Source organism: Pteropus medius, unplaced genomic scaffold (assembly GCF_902729225.1).
Source record: "Pteropus medius unplaced genomic scaffold, Ma_sr-lr_union100, whole genome shotgun sequence".
Taxonomy (NCBI): domain Eukaryota; kingdom Metazoa; phylum Chordata; class Mammalia; order Chiroptera; family Pteropodidae; genus Pteropus; species Pteropus medius.
The window spans coordinates 14,602,718-14,624,925 of record NW_024345601.1 but is presented as its reverse complement, the minus strand read 5'-3'; the positions used below and the strand labels follow the sequence as shown (position 1 = coordinate 14,624,925).

Below are 22,208 nucleotides of genomic sequence, written 5' to 3'. Positions count from 1 at the left end.
CATCTGTATTTGCAGCCACTCTCCAGCGCTAGCATCTCCGCCTCAGCTCAACTTCAGATCATCAGGCGTTAGATTCTCATAGGAGCACCTGTCTCTGTTGCCAAAAAGGCTGTGGACCGCTGCACTAAAGGGAAGGAAGAGAATGTGGCTGGTAGTTTCCTGTGGACATGTGTTTAATGTCACTTCTTAGACTCAGCCCCGAGGCCAGTGTTTGTGTTCCTCTGGTGGTGATTTAGGTGTGATGGCAAGAAAAGCCAGGAAAGAGGTGATTTCGTTAAATGAAACTGGGAGAAATACAATGTGGGACCCAGTGAGTTTTGAAAAACAACCTTAGAACTCTCTTAAGATGGCTTCTTAAAGCCAGACTAGCTTAGCAGTTTGAAGGAGAATTGTTGCCACAGAAATTTTGTAAACTTATTTTTGTGACATTGTCTTTTACTTAACTGTTTTTCAGTACCTAGTGGCACTATGTAAATGACACCCAATCATTCTCCATCTCTTGTTCTCTTTCAAACTCCCTGCTGTAAAAGATGCAGAGAAAACATGGAAGAAAACCAGAATTACTTTGAGGATAAATCTGTTTACAACTAGGATATAGTTAATACAAACAAACAAACAAACAAATAAATAAATCGGCCAATCCTTTGATACACTCTCTTGCTACTTTTAGCCATGTTTTATAGTTTGGGTAAGAATTTTTTTGCCCATATTTTGAAAGTAAGTGTGGCTTTTTGTCAAACTTTAATGATTTAACTAAAACATACACTATTTAAAAAGAATATATTTTAGTAAACAGATTTTTTTTTCATTAGTCTTAGAATTCCCTAAAACTTTATATTATAAGGGTATCATTTTATTCATATTTGAAAAAGCTTTAACAAATTGAACAGAAAGATTATCCATATGGAAAACTTTTTTCCTTATTAGATGTTGGAGATTCTTTAATATAGCAGTGAGTGTATCTATGTAACATTCTTTACTTCTGAAAGAAAGAGAGATGCCATTTTTTCTGTAGAACTTCACCTCCTTCTAGGATGTGCTTTTGAACAATTTAGCATGCACCATTTTTATTGCCTATTTCTAAAATCAAAGCATGATCTTCCATGTTCTATGATATAAATGACTTATTCATGTTTCTTGTAGTCCAGTGACTCTATACAGAGAATAATATTGATTATGTGTAATATTTGAGTAAAGATTTTCTACTTTAATCTATTTTTATTGTGGTAAAATAATGTAAATATAAAATTTGCAGTTTTAACTATTTCTACAGAGGTGTGACTTTAATTAGTATATTTCTCTTCCATAACCATGTTTTTCTTCCTTTTCAAAGCTACTGGAGAGTGACAGAATAAAGATTTGATGTGATTTTTCTTTTTCTGGTTCCAGTAGAAGGAATCGATTGTGGGGGGTTAAAAATAGACCATTGGAGCATTAAAGATGTAGACATTATAACCCTGACTTAGAAAAAGGCCAGCTCCATAATCAATAAGCAAATATATTTTCCAAGACTACTGTTCATTGGGTAATACAAAGTGTATATGCACATTAGACATAGATTTAATATTAAGCAAGTGTTCATCTTCGATGGAGAATTATAATAAAGTCACATGAAAAACAATAATAGAAAATATAAGTGAGGACCTAAAGGAAAGTAAAGATGGTAGGTGCTATTGAAACCCAAGGAAGGGAAGGAACAATAAAGTGATAAGCAAAAAAATTCTAGAGGAAATGGCTTACAGCTGAGCCTGGAAGGAACCTTAGGCTTTGAATAGAAAGACTTCGGGGGACTTTTTAGGCAAAGGGAAGAGAATTGTCTAAGGAGCAAAGGCAGAAGGAGCAGATGCCCATATGTAAGTATTTTTCAGAGGACCTTGATTCATTTCCAGATTATGATCTAATGTTTCCTTCATGGTCCTCAAGAGAACTTTTTTCACATGAGTTAGAGCTGGAGAAAATTCATCTTTGCTGTCACTTCCTGTGAATATGCCCCATGCAATGGACCCTATTTCAATCTGGGTCCATAGTACAGAGTCAGAGTGTCTAATGAATTTGGAGACTGAGGGCTTTGCTTCTCTTCTTTTCCTTTAAGAGTTTAAGTCTTTCATAATCAGGCATTGAGGCTTTGGTTTTCAACATAGAATATATACCCTATATACAAAGTGCTTAATTTAGTAACAGCCATAACTATAATAGCATGGCATGCTAAAAAAAACATAATAATAACAACAACAAAACAAAATCAATAACAACATCAGCATGTCTGAGTCAGTAATGTCAGGACGATCTGATCTTGTGTGCTTTTTACCAGTTCTAAGAATGAGTTTTGCTGAACCATCTATTCTGGGTCGTCCTGTTCCTCTTTTAATCCCTGATGCCTATTTGTGAGATGAGCTAGTTTTCTGGGATTATAAATACATTGTGTGGTTTAACCTAGTTTTTTTCCTGTGAAAACCTAATTGGACAAAATAAAAACAAATTATTTAACCTTATTCTCATGAGCTCCATGTTCTAATTAACTTGAAGTTCTTGGTTCTTCTATAAAACATAGTAATGTTCTCTTTAAAGCATATACCAGAGATTGAAGAGATGAAGTAATTCTGAACAGGCACTAATGATCTCAATCATAATTACTTGAATTATTATGCATTTGATAGTATTATTGGGCCATAGATCTTAATATATGCACAGTTTAGTGGAAATTATTTAAGCCTTAGAGTCAAATCAGCCAGGATTGAAAACCTGTTACCTTCTGGTTTTTATGACAAATTACTTAAGTGTCTGTGATCCTTGGTTTCCTTGTCTATAAGAGATTAATGATAGAACCTACTTCATGGGGTTGTAACAAGGATGAAATTAATTAATATACATACATAAAATCCAAGTTAGCACTCAGTAACTGACAGCTATTATTAATTATTTTTTTGTCATCATATTTAAGAAACACCTTCTTAAAAGCCATTTCCTTTGTGCCTTTTTTAGCATGAGAAGCTGATACATGAATTGGAAGAGGAGAGACACTTACGTCTTCAGAGTGAGAAGCGGTTGCAGGAGGTAACATTGGAGTCAGAACGGAACAGAATTCAGATGCGTGGCCTGCAGCAGCAATTCTCCAGGTATTGTTATGACTAAGCTTCTTGCTTCAGAAGGTGCACCTCTTGCAGCATCAATAACACCTTTGCTTGAATTTGCATTGTGCAAACTTCTATTGCATCTAACTAGCTAATTCCCCAAGCAGTTTAAACCTTGTCTTCTGGCCAAGCCATCCTATTGCATTTAGACCAATTTTCTGAAACTTTTCATTTGCACCTTATAGAGTCTTGGCTTTATTGAACCTGGTTATCTTTTCTTCCTGGATGGCTTTCCAAGGGGTCTAATAGTAGGATGCGGTGGATTTGTGGCCTATTGGCGTGTCCTGTGAAAGGCCAACTAGGGGGATGAAATTTCCCTGGTCATCATAATCTTATTTTAAGTTACAGAAAAAGTGTGGATCTAATCATCCAGTAAGCTGTTACTCATGACTCAGGGGAAACATTTAAGAGTAGTAAAAAAAAAAAAAAAAAAAAAAAAAATCAATGAGCCTCTTTCCTTTAGAAAGACATAACTTGAATTTGAAAGGAGGTTCTGAAAAAGTAGCTCTTCTTAGATTTAATTCCAGCACAGTCAGAATCTTTCAATTTTCAATTATAGTTAGTATAGTGCTAGGTAAAGATTCAACTTGTTATTTCAAATCTATTCAGTTCTTTGGAAAAAACACTAACTTGTTCAATTATAGTCTTGGGACCAGATACAGTCACCGAATGATGGACAATTTACATTCATTTGTATATTTCACTTCACCATTTACAAAATCAGGAAAATAATTGTTTTTTGTTTTTTGTTTTTTCTCCCTCATGAGGTTCTCCTAGGCAGAATCAAGTTGAGATGCTGCCTTTAAATTTTTATGAGCAAACTATGTGGACCTTATCTTAAATTAACCATTGGGATTTGGATATGATCGGTAATGGATAATATAGCTTTCTCATTATGAGGCCTTTATAATGGTTTTTATGTTTTAGATGTTTGCAGGGAGAGACCACAGTTGAGCCTCCAGATAATTTATCTCATTGTGGCTAATTCCATGAATGCGTGCCAGACTGGTTTAGAGGCTTCTTGGAGAAACAGGATAGGAAAGGTGGATGATTCCTCTGTGTTCAGATTCATACTTTAATACCCTGTTCAACTCTTCAAGCTCATGATAATATAGAGGTGCTGTAGAAATGCACCAATCAATATTTTAACAAATGGGTGTCCCACCCCTCACAGGCTATTACTTTTACAACCTCATGCTCGATTTTTCATTCAGTTTGATGGCAATTTTCACCGAATAATTCCCAACTTGAAATAATAGATTCCTTACTCCGAAGCAACTTTAAAACGAGCATTTCTTTGTGATACTTGCCATTTTAATGATATAGGAAAAGAGGAGGCAGATCTTGCTACCCTTGCACTATCTAATTAAGACATCTCTGTATTCAAGCTATTGATTTACAGGGCATGAGGCACATGACACAGTATATTATTTTTATATGAGGCGAGGTCATCTGCTATAAATCAAGTGACAATCGCATACAGATTTGAGTTGCACAAAAGCCAAATCTTCATTATAAACTGAAAGAGAAGTTAATTATATGTAAAACAAACAGTGGTTGGTTTTACACACTGCTTTTGTGAAGATTTTTATGCCCTAGTATAATAAGTTTTCTTATGTAAAGCTTCATTGAAATTGAAAAGTTCAAGTCCAATTACAACCAGACAACTCATGTAAATGAGCAAAAGATGAGGACAAAGCATATATAACAGATAATTACACAATAATTTAACTAGACCCGCTAATCCATTTGATTGCCTTCCACATTTTAAACTTTGATTTGTAAGATATTTCTAGTTATGCTTATTTAAACAATTCCATTACTATAATTTAAGTCTTGTGAAATTATCAGTATTACAGAATATGCCTATAGTGCATCACCCTTGGACATCATCAGCATCTTAATGCTCACATAAATAATTTCTATAATCTAAATTATTGTATTGAGTTAAAAACTTAATTTCATGATTTCCCCCCCTTTCTGGGGGGTTGATGCTTATTTTCTTCGTGATAATATCTGAGATGTGGACTTTGAGATGTAGACTCCTTTGAATACTGTTCATGAGATGAGGTTATTTTCAAAATCATGCTAATAACTTACCTTTTCAAAGGCTGTGAGAGGCTCAGAATAAAAGGTAGTTTTATAATAAGGCTGATAAAATAAAAGCAGAAAATAAAGACCATGAAAGGAGAATGTCACATTAACCATTCTTACATAGCCCAACATATTTTCTGAGAATAAGCATTTAACTTAGCTCTAAGATTCCTGGCAGACAAGATAAAAAGAGAGACACAAGAGGATATGTCACTCTTAACCCACAGGCAAAGTCTGCTACTCATTAAAGAGAAAAACATCTCTGCTAATAAATTCATAATAGAAGGCATCACAGAAGGTCCTTTATAAACGATATTGAAGGATATTACAGACAATGGTCCAAGATGGTGCAAATTAGTGTTAATTCTTAGAGATGGTACTACTTCTGCTGTCACTTATATCTACAAAGTTGAGCAGCTTCTGAGTTTTCACAGTACATGAATTAAAAATGCTCAATTCGTGCCTAAGTGATAACAATGAAAATAAGGAAAAAACCCAGTCCTCAAGGTTCTCAAGTCAAGCACTATATTGCAAGTTCATGGGAAAATCTAACTAGATACATGTTGTATCTTTTTAATACCCCTTTATGAAGCATGAAGGCATGAGATGCTGAAGCCTGAGCTGAGTTAGGTGAACTCTTTTCCTGGTCTGTTTGATGGCACTGTAGCCATGGGAATATCTCAACAGTCGTTAAGGAGATTCTGAGTCTCAGATTCAGGGATAGGAAGTATTGGAGGGGAACTGAATAATTAAGTAACTAGCTGGAACAATTAAGTGTGTGTCAATTAGAATTCAGGTGTCAGAACGAGCTATTCAAAAGAATTAGTCCAAGGCTTGATTTTATGCGGTTTCAGCTAGATAATGGTCCTGGTGGCTTAAAGGTACCAGACAAACCTGAACGTTTCTGATAATCTGTGGGAATGAATAATGAGATCATTTAGGTGATAAAAATCTACAAAAAACATTTGAATGAGTAGTTCTCTTTTATGTCACCACCAAACCTTCATCCATAATCCCTTATTCCTTCTCAACCTCTGATTATGGTATAATAATCAGCAGTGGTCCAAAATTTGGGCAATTTAAAAAAAGATAAACTAGAGGTTACATAATCAGCTCTAAGCTCATAAATCAAAAATTGCCTGCAGTGAGGACGATTCAGACAGCCATCACAAACTTGATTCAGACCATTTACATTCTTTAATGTAAATACAAAGAATGAAAAAGGTACTTTCAAATTAAACATTCCCCATAGATGAAGGAACATTTCAATAAGGCGATGCTTAGAGGCAGGTTGTGATATTATTAGGGCTGCCCCTTCTCTGTTTTATTTGTTGATATAAATCAAAGATGCTTCCCAGATGTCAAGGCTTGTTTAACCCATTGTCTGTGTGATATATATGGCTGGGCATCTTTTCCATGGGATTAGCTTTGTGACCCCCCTTGTAATTCCACTGTCGTCACTCTCTCTTTAACTGTTTGAACTGTGATTGTTCAGCCAGCCAAGATTAATGATGTAGACTGAAGCGATAGCACTGCATTCCCTCCTATATAAAGATAATTAGTGTTTGCACCCCCAGCCTCATTAGTCTATCTTGAGTGAAAGAAGTGTTTTTGCATCAGTTAGATTCACCTGGAGAAGCACCTGGAACACTGTCTCCAATGAGGCAGGGTATGTTCAGGTGGAATAACAATGATTAAAAAAAAAAAAGACTTATGAAGAAATAAGCAACTCTACAGAATACTGATTTCATGCAAACTATGCATGATTTGCAGATGTATTGGAGTCGGTCCTTTTGGAATCAATCTAATCAACGCGTAGTTTATTACTGAAAGCTGCTGTTCTTATCAATCAACCATTTTGATTGTGTGTACAATAAGATAGAACACACCATGTGTTCTCAAAAAATGTACAACCCAGATAGAGAAGCCTTATGTATATGTATGAACAAAGCAACACATTTATAGCTTAGCTATAAATGAAGGGAAATTTTGTTCCAATTTAGAACAACCAGACTTCATACTTGTAGTGGGCATGTTATCATGCAAAGGGCATGAATCAAGCCAGATGAAATTAATAATTGTGTAGTAGTACTAGCAAGAATAATTCATGTGTTTATTGTGTGACAGCTCTATGCTGCAATATGTTTGAAGCTTTAAATAATAATCAACCTGGTAGACCCACCACCAGGCAGCATATTTTGTAAACTATTGACAGCAAATCACATCATACCCAAAGCATCATGAGGAATCAATTAGTGTTTCTTCGTAGCCTTGAAATGTTCCACACGTGTGTGTGTGTGTGTGTGTGTGTATTGATGTGTGTGTGTGAGAGAGAGAGAGAGAAAGAAAGAGAGAAAGAAGAAGAAGAAGAGAGAAGTGTGTTAGCACTATGCAGTGTAAATTTAAGTAAAGGGAACAATTAATCTTTATCACCCATAATTGACTAGGATAGTTGAAAATCGCCCAAATGGAGCCCAAGCTTTCACTCTTTACCTCCAGGATTTCTCTGCACCTATTCTGACCTTCTCTCTTTGCTTTGTTATCTGCTGCCTTGAAGCTATTTTTTTGCTGACTGTAACAGGGATTTCTCATATCAGAGTTGATCGCTATGCTTAAGTGCAAGTCTGCTGTATGCTGAACTTCAAGGAGATGGAAATGAAGATAGTTTTATTGCTTAACTTGTTCACTGATCGCCATTCACATTATCAGCTCTCAGAAACATTGTGGAATCTAGGATTCATTTTCTGCTGCCCATTTGGAAGCAGTAAGCACCTGGTATAGAAGTGTGTGTTGAAGAGGGTAATATAATCTTAAATGTTCTACCCATGTATTCCCTCCTGCCCCTGTATCTGTCTAGTACATTAAAAGAACATTTTCTCTACATCTTTAGAAGGAGTAAAACATAACGAGATAAGAAAAGCTGTCCATTGATCTTTGGACAATCAGCAGCCCAGAGCTCTTTTGCCCTTCTTCTACGTTTGTTCTCATCTCAGACTGTTCCTCAACCTTAACCTACCACAGAGGCTGGCTCTACTGAGGGCCTCATTCTTCCTGATGAATATAGAGGGCAATTTTCTATTGATTTGGAGTTGCTCTTTCCACACTATCAGCAATATTTCTGGCTAAATCTTCACAAAAATAGAGGCCTATCATCTGCTCCTTTGAGTAAATCTATCAGCAGTTTAAAATGGCAAAGCAACATTGGTTAAATGATAAATTTTCTTCAAATTACAACAGATGGAAGAAAAGATTTTAAATGGTATCTTTTTTAGAATGCGTGGTTAACATAATACAGATCATATTTTGATGTCAGAAGAGTATATCTTAGTGATCTAGTGTGTAAGCTCTCTCTTGAGCAAAGCAGAGGGAAGTTAAAACCAACTATATAGAGAATGGAAAGAAAGAAGGCCATTTTCAGCTCCCTGAACAACTACTGGCTTAATGTTGAATGTTCCTTAATTTCTTTTTATTTCTGTTTCTGCATGAGACAAAATGACACTGCCACAAGTTTCTTCTTAAATTCTTAACAGAGCTATATGTTGTTGAGTAGACAACATAAACGTTGTATTGCCTATTATTCATCCTTGGTAGAGAAAACAATATTAACACAGAGTAGAGTTCCAATTTCATTTCAAAGAGCACTTTCCTATTAACTATGTTTTCTAGGACCTGGTTCTAGCCCCACATCCAACTATCTTAATAATAACTTTGGTTAAGTAATTTGACCTTTCTGCATCTCAGTTTGCTCATTTATAAAATGTGGGAGTTGAATTGCATTTTAGTTTTGCAACACTTTTTATGCTTTTTAAAAGACAATGTATTAGAATTGAAATGCATTTCTTGGGTGAAGTTATAATTGCGCTGTTATAACCAGGTCTTCTTGAAATTCTAACAACCAGGCTTTTGTGTTGACGACTTACTTTCCATGTTGTCATCACAGCGAAGCTCAGTGGGACTGGGCTTTCATCAGGTCTGTTTTGGTTAACTGACTCTGGAGAAGTCGAGATTAAAAACCTGCCAAGCTCAGATGAAATATTTCTGTTGAGGACAGTCAAAATTGAATCCTGAGGAAGTTGACTGGCAAAAGGAAGCTAAGATCCTCTGTGGTAGACATAACCGTTATTGCTCTTGGCTCTGATGTTGTCTGCTTTAGGATTTATTTGAACTGGTTTGGAAGAAGCCTGGAGAGAGAGAACTTTATGCCAACCAGAATTGTTTTCACTTCTAAACAACTTCTCTGAAGAAATAGCCATCAATAAAAATACCTATGATTTAGTCTCTTCTCTATACATTTTTTTCAAATATCTATTTTAACTCTCAATGTGTTACTATCCCCATTCTAACACACTTGTTCTTTTAAGAAATAAATGCAAAATGTAGAATAATATGTTTTTTCTTAGCTGAAAACTAAATTTGTTGTTACTCTCAACAGTAAATGCTGTTTTGGCCAGGTTTACAGAAAATCCATTTTTTTTTTAGCTGTATAATTAGATTAGTTTTTACAAAAATATATCATCATGTAATCATTATTGCAATCAAGAAATAGAATATTTCATGCCACTGAAAAGTTTCCTCATTTTCCTTTGATGTTGGTTCCCTCTTCATACCCCAAGCCCCTGGCAAGGACTGATCTGATTTCTCTTTCTATAGTTTTGCTTTTTCCAGAAAGTCTTATAATGAAGTTATAAGTTATTTACCTTTTCTTGCGTCTGGCTTTTTTTCACTTAGCACGTTTTTTGAGATCCAAGCTTGTTGCATCTATCTGTATTGCTTAGTAATATTCCATCATACAGAAGTACCACCATTTGTTTATCCAGTCAACTGCTGATGAGTTTCTTCCAGTTTTTGGTTAGAAAATAGTTCCTACTATGAACATGCAACTTTCATGCTCAGGTCTTAGTGTTGTCATTTCTTTTGGGCAGAAAACTACGAAGGGGATTACTGAGTCATCTAGTGAGCCTATCGAAGGGTCAGAGAATGTATTTCACATCCCCATATATCTCTTATACTAATACCAATGACCTTTGCCATGGTAGGCAGTCAGTAACTATTTATCTATTGAAGAAAGAGAACATGGATGAATAAATACATGAATGAATGAATATCTTCACTGAAACAGAAAGATACAGCCAGCATTTTATTATAAAAGACTTAAGTTAAATACATGGAAGAATTTTAAAGATAATGTGTTTATGATATAAATTTGCTTCCAAGAGAGGTTGTAGAAATGGCCGTTTCTAGGGATCTTTAAAGTTTTGATAATAATCATCATTCTTAGAATTATAAACCATGATGGCCTGGGAGGACAAAGACCCAATTTGCCATTCCTGGGCTTCTGTGATAGAGTACTCACCTATAAAAGATGAGTTGCCTGTTTCAGAATATTCTTTGCAGATTTCCTGTCTGAAGGGCACTAAATGGAATTTGGTGCATTGAAAGTTTACTTCCCTTAGGGTAAAGTTTACTTTCAGAGAGTGTTTTATGACCCTTAGATAACATTTATTCCAGTGTGTCTATGGTAGCAGTCTCAGTAGTGACTGTTGTTCCGACTACTTTTGGATCTGTAAGCAGTGCATTTAATGAATGGTATTCCTCTTGAGTGCTGGTTGTAAATACTTGGAAACTGTTCTTTGGGATTCTTTGTTTAATTTGTGAAAATAATTCAGTTAAGATGGTCCTTGTTATAAACGTCTACATCTGTTACTAGCAAATAGCCTCAGGCTTTTAAGAATGTTTCTGCAGAATAAAGTAGAGAATTAGCTATACTGAAGCTATGAGATTTTGACAAAAGAAATGTGTTATATTTTCCATTAAACCGTGTTTCAGAATTTTTTTCACATTCCTCCTGACCAAAGGTTTTCATCTGTTGTTTGTAGTAGCAGCAAGTGACAGGATGCATTTTCTCAAAATACAAATATGAGTTTCTTTTCACATAGTTTCTATAACATTTCAAGCTATTAGGTTTTATAATACATATTTTTATTAATATTGATATTAACATTGCCACAAAAATGATGACATTTTATACTTCTTTTATTTTCAATATTTTCTAAACCATTTCCTAAATTATTTCATTCGCTTCTCACTGTAACCTTACATGGCAGCCAGTAAATATTATAATATCATAATTTAAATAAATATAATATTAAAACCTAAAAAATGAATTAATTTGTTCATGGTCACTTGGTTAGGTAGATCCTAATCATATAGAACCCAGGACTTTTGCCTTCTGGTCAACTGTTCCTTCTATGCCTTCATTTATTCATTTTGTAGTTTCTGATCCATGATAGAAAATGAAGTTTCAAATGATACTGAAAGCAATTGTATTTCATATAGACTTGAGTCTTGTTCATACTTCACATTTTCTGCCACTGGTAGTGTTTCTTAAATTTGATCATCATCACCTGACTGAGACTGTACCCGAGAAAACCTTAGGCCGGAGGGATAAATGCAATTATATCAAATTAAATGGAAAACCTGGTAACTACCATTTTCTCATTTCAAAATTCATAAGGAAGGTCCAATCAATGTAACTTTAGTGCCTCTTTTATGGCCTCTACTTTCTTGGTATATTTTTGGGCATTATCAAACCAGCTGGGCTAATGTTTAAATTGGTATTTGCAGACATCTGGACTACTATCAAATTACAATTACATTTATTGCATGGACTGTATAGTTAAATATCTATTTAGCTAAGTTGACCCAAATTTTCCCTTTGCAGTTGGTTGGGCAAAATGTATTTACCTAACAAAACCCAGTTGCAGATTAACCTTTCCCCTGATGTCTTTTATAGTATTCTACTTTCCTCATGTGATTATTATACAGACTTTAACCACTTAATTCTATTTTTTCTTGCTAGCATTTTTGGACTGCAACGTGATGCTTACCCACTCTTCTCAGTTGACGATAAACTACTTACGATTATAGACTTATATACAGTATGTGCTCAGTAAAGTTTGTAATAAATGAATAAAGTAATATTTCCACTGGACCATGTTGCTGTTCTAAGCTACAATTTATTGAGCCGTCACTGTGGATGGCATTTGGCCATTCTGTTACATTATAGTTATCTAAATAATTTTCAGATTTCTAATTAACTTTAATTTTATTCAATTAAATTTTTTTTTATTCATATAGTATTGTGGCAGTAAAAGTAAGTTTTTGCAGGCACTAGAACAAAGTATGGCAATTTTTTTAAATGACAAAATTGGTTTGACTCTGTACTAAGCAAAGTAGGGAATACAAAATAAATAAGTCATGTTCCCTATTTCTGAGGATCTTATTGTAAAGATGGAGCCACACTTAAAAAAAGAAAAAAAAAAAGAAAACACTAACAATAGATAAAATCAAATCTTGACTGCAAGAAAGGGAGAAAACAATGACCTAAGAAAAAAAGGATTCATTTGAGATGAGTACTCAAATTACATATAGGTGAGGATTTAATAGAACACAGAAGGAAGAACATTTTAGGTTAAGAGAATAGAAAACAAAGACAAGCCTAAAAGTATGAGTATTCCCGATGGGTGTCAGAAGCAGCTAACAGCTGCGTGTTTCTGAAGCTCAGTTACTTTACAGCCCTTATTTAAGCATAATAGCCATTTGAATTAGGCCTGCATCATTCCCTTGCATCTTGGGCAATGAAAGAATGCCTGGTCTGCCTTTGCAGTGTTGATCTTATGAATATCTCAATCAAGCAAGTCAATGTTACTTTGAACCCTTTTCCTGAAGTCCAGCGGTCACCTTTGATGTCAGAGACACTTTAAGAATTGATTTCTATTCCCTCAGCAATTCACATTATTGTCAGGAGAGTCTCCAGGGAAGTAGTAATATATTTAGTATACTTCCAATATGCACAACACATATATCGCTTACAAGTCTATTGCTTTTTCAGAAACAATTGCCAAGACACACGGTATGTTATCAGGAAATACCCTAGAGGTCTTTGCAATAGAAGAATGACTTCAAGACCTTGCCAACCCAGACATTCTAAGCAGTCTCTCTGAGTAAAGAATTCAGTAGTAGATGCACCTAAAGCCCAGTTTAGGAAGGGCCAGGACCTTGGGGGTTACATGACAGTAACCATCCATCACTTAATAAAACTTGAGGAGGTGAAGGAGTAAGTCTAAATGCACAAGGAGAGAACTCTTAGATGTGAACAGCAGCAAAACTACACATTTGAAACTTCTACGATTACCCTTTAAAGATATGGTACATGTTCTGCATATGTTTAACTCATTTATTTTTCTTAACACTTAAGGATTGGTTACCATGTACCAGGTACTGTTCTAGGTACCAGGGAAATAGCAGTCATATAAAACACAAAAATGGCCCTTCCTCTTGGAGTAACCGTAATATCACATATAATTTAATTCTTATAACAGCCATCCATGGAAGATAATCATGTTATCTCTTTTACTGATGAGGAAACTGAGGCTCATATGGGTCAAATAACTTACCCATCATCATAATTGAATGTATTATAGGTGGGATTTAAACTCGAACAGCTGGCTCTTAATCATTACTGTATTTCCTATTTCTGTTACCTACAAGAGAAGAAGTGAGCTAGTATTTATTAAATACTGACCTTATATTTATTAAATACTGAATTTGCTTTTTTGGGTGTTTTAAACATGTAATCTCATTGCTTACAATCCTATGAGGAAGTATTAGTATCCACATTTTATAAAGAAGGCAAATAAGGCCCAGAGAGGGGACCCTCAGAGGGCAAATAAAGAAGGCAAATAAGGCCCAGAGAGGGGACCCTCAGAGGGGACCCTCTCTGGGCCTTATTTGCCTTCTTTATAAAATATGGATAAGTGAGTAAATTCAAGTATTATTGTGTTCTCATTCAGAATTACTTGTTTAATGCACTTTTAATGATTTGCGAAATTCATCTTTAATTAAATTTGAAGTGAATGCTAGATATAACTGTGGTGACTTATGGAGTCTATCATTCTTTCCACTATAGTACTTCTCAAAATATACTCATCTAGGTCTCCTCTAACTGTTAATATTTCAATTAATATTTTCTCTTTTTTCCATATAAAGATAACCGTCAAGTCACCAGAAGAAGAAAAAAAAAAGCACCAGGTAGAGAAAGGTGGATATATAGTGTACAATAATTTATCCAAAAAGGAAGTGAGATTTGTGTATGCGTGTGTATGTACATGTGTAAACAAATAAATGGAAGGATGTGTTTGGAAGAATGAAGTAAAACTTTAAAGGTTGTTAACTATAGATAGAAAGAGAGAATAGAGAATGGGACAGAATAGAAACTAGATTTCTCTAAGTAAACTGTAAGGATTCGGCTTTAAAAACGTGAATATTTAATATAATTGTACTATAACGTCTAATTTAAAAATTACTAAAAATTGAAAGCACAACGAAACAAATACATCTATCTGCAAATTTAGCTGATGACAAAAATGCACAGAATAATTTGAAGTACTTCAAGACATAGAAATTTGTTCATTCATAGTAGGACAGATTAAGGACAAAAAGAAGTATGCATTATGTTGTACACCTAAAACTGATACACTGTTATATATCAAAGAAATAAAAATAAAAATGAAAAAAATAAATCCAATTATCTGGAAAAAAACACAACAAAGTAATCGTTTTCAGTAATCATATATTTGGAGCTAGTGTTGGTGTTGTTTTTCCGAGACTGTTGTTAAAAAGACTCATGGTCTAATTAGAAAAGTTTTATAGCACTCAAAAATGTCTCAGTTTGTGCATCAATAAGAATAATAACAGCAGTGTATTGAAATGTATCAGCTATGTTTAAGTCCTTTTGTTCATAGTGATACAAAACAACCCCAACACAACGTCAGAGGATGCATGGGAACCAATTCTTTATTTTCAAAACTGATAAATAAAGGGAAAGAATCAAGCATTTATCTTGTCTTTTCTTTAAGAAGTGTAACTAGATTGTTGTTGCAGAGGAGGGGAGTTTCTTTTTATAGGCTATTTCAGCTAATAAATGGAGAAATAATGATGTAATTGGAATGTATTTTGCAACTCCTAATGAAATAATGGATCTAGGCATAATCATCATTGACTGCTAACATCACAGAGACAGTTATCTGTTCTCTGTCTCCTTATGGAAATACCCAGTACCATCTATGAAACTATATTGCCAAAAAATGAAACTGAATCTAATCAAGCCTATCGATCTAATGACTAATATACAGGAAACATCATGAGAATAGGTTGGGCAAAATCCAAACTGTGGGAAATTCTATAGAATAAACAACCTGGTTTCTTCAACAAATAAACTGCAAGGAAGAAAAAGGGGTGAGATTAAGAATAGATTAAGAATATGTAGAAACATTATTTGGATCCTAATTGTAACAAACAGTAAACAGAAAACAAATGATAAATCAGAAGATATGAGATAGCTGGAAAATTTGTATACTTCCTGGACATGTAATATAGTGTATGTTTTTAAGAGTGGTAATATATGGTTAAATTTTTTAAAGGATCCTTATGTTCTAAATTTACACACTGACATAAATATGTGATTTGCTTTAAACAATCTGGAGAAAAGATTAAGAATAAATGTGAAACCTTATTGGCTGTGAGTTGGATATAATTAAGCTGTGTGATGGTCACATGAGAGTTTCATATACTATAATCTCTAATTTTGTAGAAGTGTGTAATTTTTCAAAAAATTTAAAAGGAGAGTACCTTAGAAACATGCTATTTGTTATGGCTTATTAGCTATAATCTTCATATTGTTTAAGAAATTAATATAACAATATAATTACTTTCTCAGTTGTAAGCCTGTAATTTTCTAAAATTAACACTAGAATAGCCCCATCCCTAACATTTATGGCATCTTGAGCGAAAGTACAAATGGTGGCTGATGTTCCACATGTCTGGTTTCACATTTCCGAATATGTAAAAGTCATAAATCAAGCTAGCAAAATGCCAAATAAAATATGTTCTACTCTCTTACCTTGGTGAATATACCTTCATCAGATCCTGGAAGACCAAAGTTGAGTTTAAAATTCTCAGATTCCTTGGTGTGTTGAGCTTGTGGTGATACTGGGACTACCGGTTCCTAACTTCCAGTCTACAGCCCAATCCTTTGGTCCTCTCCCTTTCTCTTCCCGCCCCAAGCCCCATCCTCCTATTCCACCTGGAGCCTCAGTGAACCTGAATAGACACTCCAGCTTTCATGTCTAGACCCTGTTCATGCTTCTGTCTTCTGATACTCCTTGGGCCTCAGGTGTATACAGAAGCCATGCAGGTCCCAGAAGCAGGCTCAGGCCGTTTGGAAGGAAATTCCTAGTCCATGGTACCTGTAGCATCATGAAGCAGAGGAACCCTCACTTGGTGGAAAAGGAGACTTGCAGGAGAGTCAGAATAGAGGCCTCTGAAGCTCAGGGCTCAGAACTTGATATCTAATGCCTGGGTATAAGAGGGATAGGGCATTGTTAGATTAAATTATGTGATTCTTAGAAGAAACTCTTAGTTTAACTCACATGGTTTGACTTTTTCATTGCTTTTGACATTTGCCTTTTGCAAATATTGACAACAATTTAACTGAAATACAAACTTAACAGTTGTCTTCTTATAAAAATTTATTTTTTTGCTCTCAAAGTATATTTAGCAACTTTAATTCTACTTTGTGGAATTAATACCAGCTCAGAACATATTCCAGGAAAAAAATTTTTTTCAAGCCATTTTTAAAGAAAGAGGTGATTCTTGTTTGAGTAGCATCCGAGGCAGGTACACTGGTGTACCACCTGAACTCTACACCACAAATGCTACTGTTAGCAACAAGAGAGTGCTCTAATAAGTTGAGTGGAAACTTTCCTAGAGTAGAGAAGTCTTATCCCATGGAACAGCTGGAAACAGAATTTAGCAAGGATATCTGCCCGAGTTGTCCTCTGGCCTATCATCTTGGGACAAGTTTCATTCTAAAAATTACTGTAAGTACAAGGCCAGCAGTAGACTCCATGCAAACATTGTGCCCTGGGTCAGCTCTAACAGAAATAAGACAATTAGCTATGGGACAGTGTGCTCTGTCATGGAGACCTTGGGTCCAATTTGGCGGCATCTGGACATTTGTAGAAGTAAATTAGTGGGTAGTTCCAACAATAATTTTATATTAAATCAAATGGCTGCTACTCGTCTGTCTACACAAAGGCTTGGAAGGGATTTCAGTACTTCTATATCTTACTGCAGATGGCATTGCTATTATTGTAGATGATGGTTCTAGCTGAAAGTTAGTATCAGAAGCATAGCTACTAATTACACTGTTAATCTATTCCTTCGACAGATGTTTATGGGTGTTTTACAGTGTATCAGCCACTTCTGCATTCTATGTGTCTGTGTTTGTGCTTATTTAATCCTCACAGCTAACTAATAAAATGAATAGCACCATACCTATTCAAAGCTGAGTAAACTAATGCTCAGACAGCTAAGGATGTAAAACCAGTAAGGACTTCTATATAATATTTGACACACATTTGTCTACTTCCAAAGTTTTATTCTCTTTCTGTATGTTGTACTGCCCATGATCTTCTCATTATCTTCTATGGAGAATTTTGCACTGCTGTATCCCAGCGAGAATTCTGTTTCAGTACCCTCCCATACACTCCCTTAATTTACCTAGAATCTTAGTGTCTGTTTTTAAGTTCTGTCTCTCTTTTCCTAGAATCAAAATGTCACGTGATTTTGTGCTAATTTATCTTTTGCTATGTGACCACTATTTTGTATTTTTCATTTAAGCATCCTGTTGACGAAATATCCATACAGCCCAGTATGAATGAGGCTAGAATAAAATTGGAACTGATTACAATGAAAAAGAAATAGTTCCACTTACATTGTTTCTCCCTGCACCAAAAGTAGGGCCCAATATTCTTTGGGACACGGCACTGTGATGGGAATATTCTTGTTTCCATGAAAATCATGACAGTGAGGTATGAGGAAGTGGTGGTCACAGTGGCATTTGTAGATTAGCATTTTTGCCTGTACAGATTTCACATGGCTGTCATGAAGACTCATGTCCACATCGATTAAAGATAAATGAGCTGATACTCTTCACTGGGTGATTTATATTTATATTCTATCCCCCCCGCCGCCCCGAAACTATGTGGGTTTATACTTCTTGTGTATCACCTTGGTCTGGGAGTACAGTTGGTGTTCAATAAGTTTTTCCTAGTTGATAGGTTGAATGCATAGCGGCATAGGTGTGGTTTTATCCAAAGCGGCTCAGGTCTCAGTGAGATCTGGCTCAGCACAAGTATATGGACAGGTAATTCTACAGCAGCAATTTGCTCTGAAAGTGCTCTTTGCCTGCAGCAATAATTCTGAGTTCACTTTCACTTAAATGGGTTAGAGTAGAGATGTGTGGGGGCAGGCCTCTTTCTTGTTCTCTCATTTGGTATGTGTTATAGACCGAATTGTGTTCCCCTCAAATTTATATGTTAAAGCCCTAACCTCCAATGTTATTGTATTTAGTCATAGGACCTTTAGGGAGGTAATTAAGGTTAAGTGAAGTTATAAGGGTGGGACCCTTATAAGGACTTGTGTCCTTATAAGAATAATATGAGACACCAGAGCTCTGTTCTCTCTCCATGAGCACCTGGAATAAAAGTGGTGTGAACACAGTGAGAAGGTGGTTGATTATAAGCCAGGAAGAATCCTCACCAGAAACTAACCCTGGCGAACCCTTGATCTTGGGCTTCTAGCTTCCAGAACTATGATAAAATAAACTTCCATTGTTTAAGCCACCCAGTCTGTGTTAATGTTATGGCAATTCTAGCAGATTAATAGTGTGTGAGAGTAGGAGGGCAGAATTACAACCCTGCCTTTACATTTTTATATGTGGCATACTTCCTTGGGTTCATAGATGAGAAAAGCCTTGGGTTATGTGTAATTTCCAGCATGTCACTTCACCCCCTTTTCTGTTCAAGATAACACAGCAGGAAACATGAGGGAGGCTAATAAGAGTATCAGAAAAGATATTTAGCTTTTTCTCATTCTAACAGATAGAGATACTGGGTTGTTAAAATGCCAAAATAATTCCCTCCAGGTTGATAAAAACTTAGATTTCCTAAGCCTCTCTCCTCTCAGTGCCCTCTGCCCTAACACATCTCTTTCCTAGTACTCTGGACCGCCCCACCATCCAGCACCTGAGACAGCAGCAACCCATCAGAGCAGTATCCTTTCTGGTTAGTCAGTGCCCAGGCCCTACTAATTAATTTTAAGTACTTTATTACCCCTGCTTACTTTAGAAATTAACCAGAATTGTTTTTTAAAGTAAGTCATTTGCAAACTTTAATACTTTATTTGTAACAAATAACTAGAGGCACTTGCCAATTGGTTACGAGTCACAACGCCACCAATGAGAACTGTTGTAGGAGCTCACAAAAGGAAAGAGATCAAGTCTATGAATGAGATCATTTAAGCATGTAAGAGACTGCCTTGTGATCATCTCCTGCAAGGCTGTGAGGGCTGAGGGATGATAGAAAATGCCAGTTACTGCACAACTGGCAGATGATGAGTAATGTGCTTTCTTTGCTCTTTAATTTCATTTCTTCTTTTGCTCTGAAGCCTTCTTGTATCAAGTCCAAGGAAATGAATAATTTGTGTCAATTAGGGGTAAAATCAAAATAATTTATTTACTTGAATGACCATGTTTCTGTATGTTTCTGTGGCTAGTTGGGACAATAATTGATTTTATATTGCTGTTATTTTTTCTGAGCTTCATTTTATGGAACTATCCCTAACATATTTGTAGGGAAATGTTTGAATACTTGGTATTACTTTTTTTTTTTCCTCAGAAAAACTTGATTCCATTGAAAATGCCTAATGGAACCAAATCTTGATAAATCCATTTAATCCTCTTAAGTACTTGAATGCAAAAGAATGCTTCATTTGAATAAGGCCTTCAAATATATCTAACTTGAAATTATGATAGCTATTTTTTTGTAGCACATGGGTATGCTTAAATAAAACCTAGGTGTTTTAAGCCCCTACAAAAAATTTATAAACACAATTTTTAAAAAATTGAGCAACCTCATGAATTTAATACCTTCTGGTGTTCTACTTTCTATATCCTTGAGCAGCAACCATTTAATAGTTATGTTTGCATTTGCAAGCACAGGGGAGATATAATTCTCATAATTCTCTATAGGAAGCATTACTGATTTAGTGCTCAAGGGTTGCTGATTCCTGGCTTTGTTACTGAAGATAATTCACAATATTTTCGTTTTCAGTAGCACATATTATTTCCAAATTGCTTTGTAGAATTTTGTTTCTATAAATTTTGTAGCACACATCACTTCATCTGAGTTTAAAGGTCTGACTGCATAGCTCTTAGAAACATTACAGACAAGGAAATATTATCTGAATTCTATAAGGCACTTTTATCTCAAGTTACTCAGGGAGCTTACATTATTTAAATTAATGTTTGTGTAATTTGAAGCCTTATGATACATGATCAGGGAATTTTTATCCAATCTCAAGAAAGGTTTGGTGGAATTGCTCCTTTTATAAATCAGTGCAAGAGTGAATGGTTGAACCTTAACAAGATGTGGAAGAAGGCAAAAGAGAATGACAAAAATTATAGGTCCTGACATTAATTTCTCTTAAATATTAAAGATATTTTTATATAAGGAGGAGTTAATGGAGATCATTACAGTAAGAGTGGGAACCCTTAGTTTTCTTTCATTTACTCATTCAAGATGATTGAAAGACCTCCAGTGTGCTAGTGACCTTGTTTGATACTAGGTCAAGAAGAAGAGCTAAGGAGATGCAGGAGCATGGTTCTCAGTCTCTCGAGGGGCTCTCTGTAAGACTGTTTTTGAAAAAGAGTGATGCTGTCCTGAAGTACTGGCATGTAAACAGAGATAGTGTCTCCTAGCATTCCTCTCTCTTATTCAGTGCTGGTCAAACCCTATCCAGAATGCTTGTTGTCTTGGCAAATATTTCTTGAGTGTCTGCTGTGCATAATTTTCAGGCTTCCCTGATTAGGGCAGATGCAGAGGAGAATTATACATACTACTTAGTTAATTATAAATCAAATTTATGAATCTTAGGAAACAAAAAAAACTAAGATGGTCTTCAAGTTAAATTAGTGGAATTTTTAAATACTTATCATCTTTTTTAAAGAGTCAATAAAAGACAGCGAGGGAACTTGAATTACAGCACGAGGGATTTAAGCTAGAAGTAAAATAACTACTTACTAATAGCAAAGGTGGTTAAATAGTAGAGAGACTATAGAAAGAGGCTCATTTTTTTTTAAATGGCAGTAACATTTAAATTCTATTTTTGCCTATGGCCAGGGAGATGGAGTAGATAATGTTTAAAGGTTATTTCCTACCTTACAAGACTATGCCTTCTAGATGGGCAGAAATAAGATGATGAAATGATTCCCAACAAAACCATTTAGATGAGGCCCTCATTTATTTTTTAAAGGTCTATTTCCCTTACTAGATTTGAGCTCCCTAAGGATGAGAGATCTGTTGGCTCTATTTGTTTATACCTATATACAGGGAACATACCACACGACCCTTCTCATAGTGGATGCTCAGTAAATGTCTGACTAGAGGTGCTCATCTGGGATGGGCTTCCATGATGAATAGCTGGTGGGATTGTCAAGGAATTTTCTCTACTCCATGCAGATAGGACACTATTTTACAGAGCTGCAAATATGAAAATTCAGCAAATGAACATATCGATTGACTAATATTAGATTAATGCATATTATTTATATTTTGTGCAGTTTTATCACAAAGCTCCTTTAAATAATGAACTTAATGAATCTGCTGCTTTTGAACTAGAATTCAGATGTGTAAAGTGTAATTTGTACTATGTCTTACAACTTTGCTGTAATACAGCTATAATGCAAAGAAAAATACATGGGTGCAGAGTCCATGATTTGATTTGCAGTCACCGTCATGACCCATAGAATTGATTGGGGCCCATCAGTTTTAGGCTGTAAAGTTAGGTGTTGACAAGGAAGTC

General features: G+C 35.3%; 1 protein-coding gene across 1 annotated transcript in view; it reads left to right on the top strand.

Moving 5' to 3' along the window:
- The window catches only part of NCKAP5 (NCK associated protein 5), a 744,993-nt gene that overhangs the window by 373,263 nt on the left and 349,522 nt on the right, over positions 1-22,208 (top strand). Inside the window, 1 exon segment of the mRNA XM_039874581.1 lies at positions 2,983-3,116. Within this exon segment, the coding sequence (XP_039730515.1) occupies positions 2,983-3,116 (134 nt within the window).